The following is a 1,960-nucleotide window of genomic DNA, read 5'->3' as shown; positions in this document are numbered from 1 at the left end:
CAAATTACCCATTTCAATTGTTATCTCAGCGTTTTCTGCATCGGCTTCCTGAAATTTTTCTTCTATTTCTGATTCTGTTAAAATTTCGTATTCGGATGTGTACTGTGTGACATTCTGTGTACCCGTTCCTCCACCATCTTGAGATGTATGATGTGCGCTGCCGTCGGTTAACTGCTCACTATCATCCACCTCACTTACAATATATTCTGGTATATCCATTTTGACGGTGCCTCGCAGGAATGTCATTTCTGGAGCTGAAATTCATTAAATTGGTATTGCATTATAGTAATTGGCGTAAATTTTAAATAAATTGTATTACATTTAACAATTGTCGAATCATCTTTGACACCATAATCCACACCTTCTGTTGTATAAATGTTATCGTCATCATCTGAGAAAGTCATTTTACGCTTCTTGATCGTGTTAGTTGATGGCAGCGTACCTAAATGGGTTTGTTGCAATTGTTGATGTTGATGGTGTTGCAACTGATGTGTTGCAGTTTGTTGCTGCACCTGTGTTTGCACATGCGACTGTGGTTGATGCTGCACCTGAATATGTTGGATTTGTGTTTGTACATGATGATGTTGTGTGGTGGTATGTTGCTGTTGCTGAGATTGCGGTTGCTGCAAAATGTTCGCTGTTGATATTTCGATTGTTTGCGGAGTAGTCTGTGTAGAGGTCGCGACATCGTTAACGGCTCTTATTGTGCTGGGGATGGTTTTAATAAGTTTTTGTTCATCAATGATAGGTGTTGGAGGCAACTTTGGTTTCTCCTTCTCCTCGGAGGTAAGACCTTGCACAGCAAGCAATTCGGCGGTTTGTAGGAAGGACTGCAAAGCTTCTTGCTGTACATTAACTTCTCCCTGTAGAAAAAATACGTTTTACTCATGTGAAAAACAAATGCATACATTAACAAACTAATAATATATGTGGACAACAATTATCTTCGTTCCATCCTGATTTTTTATGAAAAATTATACATAGTACAATATGTATCGTGCTTACCTGGTACATGAACTCAATTATTGAGGTGAGATCTTCGAATTTAATGAATTTGAAAATTATCACTGGATGCGGATGTGGATTATCCCTAAATATTTCTTTGAAATATGAGCTGCAGGAGGAAAGCACCACTTTATGTGCTTTGATTTTTCGTCCATCGCAGCACAAACTCACATCAACAAAATCATCGTTGTTGCGGTGATTGTCCAGAGCATATGTTAAATGTCGAAAGTAATTGTTCCAACGAAGCGAGTATTGCTGTGTTGTGGCCATTCTTCATTTATTTGCCGCTTTTGAACCAGTCCAAACCATATACTTTTTAATTAATGTTGTGCTTTTTTGTTTGCTATTATACTGACTGCGGTTGCTGTTAGCGCTGGCGCCTCGCACCCTTGTTTCAACGACGCTTGTGCTAAACACTGAAATATCTGTCGATACGGTAGATACGAGAGCAACTCAACTACAGATCTATATTTTTAGTTATTTAGCATACACTTTTTTTAATTGAAAATTTAAACAATTTGCATAAGAACCGCACAAATTTGTTTTCTTTAAGATTTTTGGCTGAAAATTGTAATTTTCCTCTGCTTCCTAGTTGACAGTCGAACAAATCTTCAGATTTTTTTATCTACGCTTGTTTGTCAATAGAGATGTGAGTAAATAAGCGGAAGAGGATTGCAAAGTAACCGGTCTGAATTGGTATTTAGTTGTGTGACGTACAAGGTGACGCGACAAAGAGAGCGACAAGACATTTTCGGATAAATAGCGTCAAGAACAAATCTTTATTTTTCAATGTGGCAGCACATAGTGAAGCGACAAAGAGCATAGCCGTGGAGCACAGCGATAAAAACAAAAAAAAAAATAATAAAAATTTGTTTTCGTTGCTTTCTGACGGTTGCTTCACTGGCTTCATTTTTTTATTCATTCTGAACGTTTGGGATAAACTTTTTTGTTTACT

General features: G+C 37.5%; 1 protein-coding gene across 2 annotated transcripts in view; it reads right to left on the bottom strand.

Moving 5' to 3' along the window:
• The window catches only part of LOC118733479 (broad-complex core protein isoforms 1/2/3/4/5), a 40,138-nt gene extending 38,516 nt beyond the window's left edge, over positions 1-1,622 (bottom strand). For both annotated transcript variants that reach the window (XM_036462881.1, XM_036462882.1), the window contains exons 1-3: positions 1,006-1,622; positions 320-863; positions 9-254 (exon numbers count right to left, since the gene is read on the bottom strand). In XM_036462881.1, coding sequence (XP_036318774.1) covers positions 9-254; positions 320-863; positions 1,006-1,275 — 1,060 coding nt within the window. In that variant the 5' untranslated portion in view covers positions 1,276-1,622. The remainder of the gene's footprint in view (positions 1-8; positions 255-319; positions 864-1,005) is intronic.
• Positions 1,623-1,960: the final 338 nt, after the last annotated feature.

Source organism: Rhagoletis pomonella, unplaced genomic scaffold (assembly GCF_013731165.1).
Source record: "Rhagoletis pomonella isolate Grant_MI unplaced genomic scaffold, Rhpom_1.0 Rhpom_scaffold_00002, whole genome shotgun sequence".
Taxonomy (NCBI): Eukaryota; Metazoa; Arthropoda; class Insecta; order Diptera; family Tephritidae; genus Rhagoletis; species Rhagoletis pomonella.
This window is presented reverse-complemented; position numbering and strand designations above follow the sequence as displayed.